This window comes from Tasmannia lanceolata, unplaced genomic scaffold, assembly GCF_043159265.1.
Source record: "Tasmannia lanceolata isolate RefF3 unplaced genomic scaffold, GAP_Taslan_0.1 ptg000023l, whole genome shotgun sequence".
Taxonomy (NCBI): domain Eukaryota; kingdom Viridiplantae; phylum Streptophyta; class Magnoliopsida; order Canellales; family Winteraceae; genus Tasmannia; species Tasmannia lanceolata.
In genome coordinates, this window is record NW_027518700.1 from 31,272,433 (window position 1) to 31,274,328 (window position 1,896).

Genomic DNA, 1,896 nt, shown 5'->3' on the forward strand with positions numbered 1-1,896 from the left:
TTAAGCCAAAATTTTTAACTAACCAAGTCACCCCCCTCTTGGGCTGCCCTACTTGTATTTCACTTTCCCTAACTACCATCCCTGTGTGGGTTCGGTTTCTTGGGTTGAACCTCAGATTCTAGTCGGCTCACTGTCTTAGTAAATTAGCAAGCAAGATTGGAATCCCTTATATATGGATGCTCAGACTATTGGTAATATCAGACTTAGCTATGCTAGAGTCTTCATAGAAGTGGAGGCAGGAGTGGACCTCCCAGAACACATAGAGATCTAAACCTCGCTGGGAACCATTATCCAGAAGGTGGAATATGAGTGGAGACCCTCTTCATGTAAGGCATGTAAAACGTTCAATCATTCTGATTCTACCAGTCCTAAAAACCATGTTCATCCTGAAAAGAAGGCCAAGCAGGAATGGAGACCGATTCAGAAAAAACCTCAAGATCCCTCTGCTGTGACAATTGCTTCTGCTACTAAGGAAGAAATTAAAAAGCCCCCAAGCCATTCGGAGACTCAGAACCAAGATACTACTCAGATCAATGACAGTATATCTATGGAGAAGAATAGTACTATGAGACAGAACAACACTTATATTTCTGATGGCAACCCTCAGTCTCTAGAAATATAAAATCCTTAGTGTAAGCCCAAGGGTTCCCATGGGTTCAATCATTCACCTTACCTTCTTGTTTTGATGCTAGCAAACACAAATTGATTAGCATTGTCAGACTAATGTGTTGCTTTGAGATATTGTGCTCCACACAGGAATTTCAAATGTTATATCTTTTTTTTTTATGACTAAGCTGGGGTTAGGCGGACCCCGACCAGGATTTTCATTAAAATAGGGAACTAGTACAAGAAGAAAGGGGGCCTAAAACGGCGCCAAGCTAAACAAGATACATCAAAGAGCAAAAGAAGTAACAACCAGCCAGGAGCTTCAATAGACATGATACTATAGCTTTGAATCCCCGAATTGAAGAGACCATCCGAGGTCCCAGAAAGACCAGCTAGATGGGGAAGCTTCCAGAAGCTCAACAAAACCTTCAGCAAGCCGAAAGTAACAAACTTATTTCTCAGGGGAGAACATGGGATATGGACGTGCAGAATTGTGCAATGGGGAACATAATAAGTAGGGTTATTACTTCCTGGTGTAAACTTTCCCATCTCTATCTGAGTATAAAATTTCCAACAGGTTTGGGGGGATCATAAGAGGATTGATATCCGATCCTTTACAGAGGCAATCATGCTTAGAGAGGAAATCAGCAATTTGATTACCTTCACGCCAGCAGTGGGAAATCCTCCATGAATCTAAATTGTTAAGGGAGTGAAAGAGACCACCAATCCGGGCAGCCTTGTGCCCAGGAGGAGCAGTTTTACCTTGAATAACATCAACGGCAAAGGAGGAATCAGATTCAATCCAGAGCATGGAAGCTCCCATGTCCGTAACCAGATTTACCCCATTCATGATCGCCTCCAATTCTAGCTCAAATATTTCTTCTTTAGGGATGTTGACTGAGAAGGCTTTTATCACCATTCCGTTACTGTCTCTAATAAGGCCTCCTATTCCACCACCATTTCGGACCAAGGATGCATCAGCGTTTAGCTTGTATTCCATATCTTTAGGACAAATCCATGAACAAAACTTCTTTTGACTCTCAGTCGGGTTTAGCTTGTACCCAAAATTCAGAGCAATTTTGGTATATATGTCCGAATCTTTATCTTTCATACCACTCACCTACATTTTATCCTTGAGATCTTGCAGAATTGCTTTTAGAACCGATACTTTATGAGTAGCTTTCTTTCAAAAATCCTGCAGTTGCGTTCTTGCCAGATATGGTATATGGCTGCATTGAATCCCATCTTGAAGACAGTAGTCGCCTGACCCTTGCCTGATATCTTCTTTCG

At 41.8% G+C, this 1,896-nt stretch overlaps 1 protein-coding gene across 1 annotated transcript; it reads right to left on the reverse strand.

Moving 5' to 3' along the window:
• Nucleotides 1–1,129: 1,129 nt before the first annotated feature.
• On the reverse strand, nt 1,130–1,606 carry LOC143856010 (uncharacterized). The gene has a single exon (XM_077366051.1). The coding sequence runs from the start codon at nt 1,604–1,606 to the stop codon at nt 1,130–1,132; it is 477 nt and encodes a 158-aa protein (XP_077222166.1).
• Between the last annotated feature and the right edge of the window lie 290 nt (nt 1,607–1,896).

Coding starts and splice junctions, on each gene's coding strand:
- LOC143856010 (XM_077366051.1), bottom strand. CDS start 1,606: ATGGAATACAAGCTAAACGCTGATGCATCCTTGGTCCGAAATGGTGGT.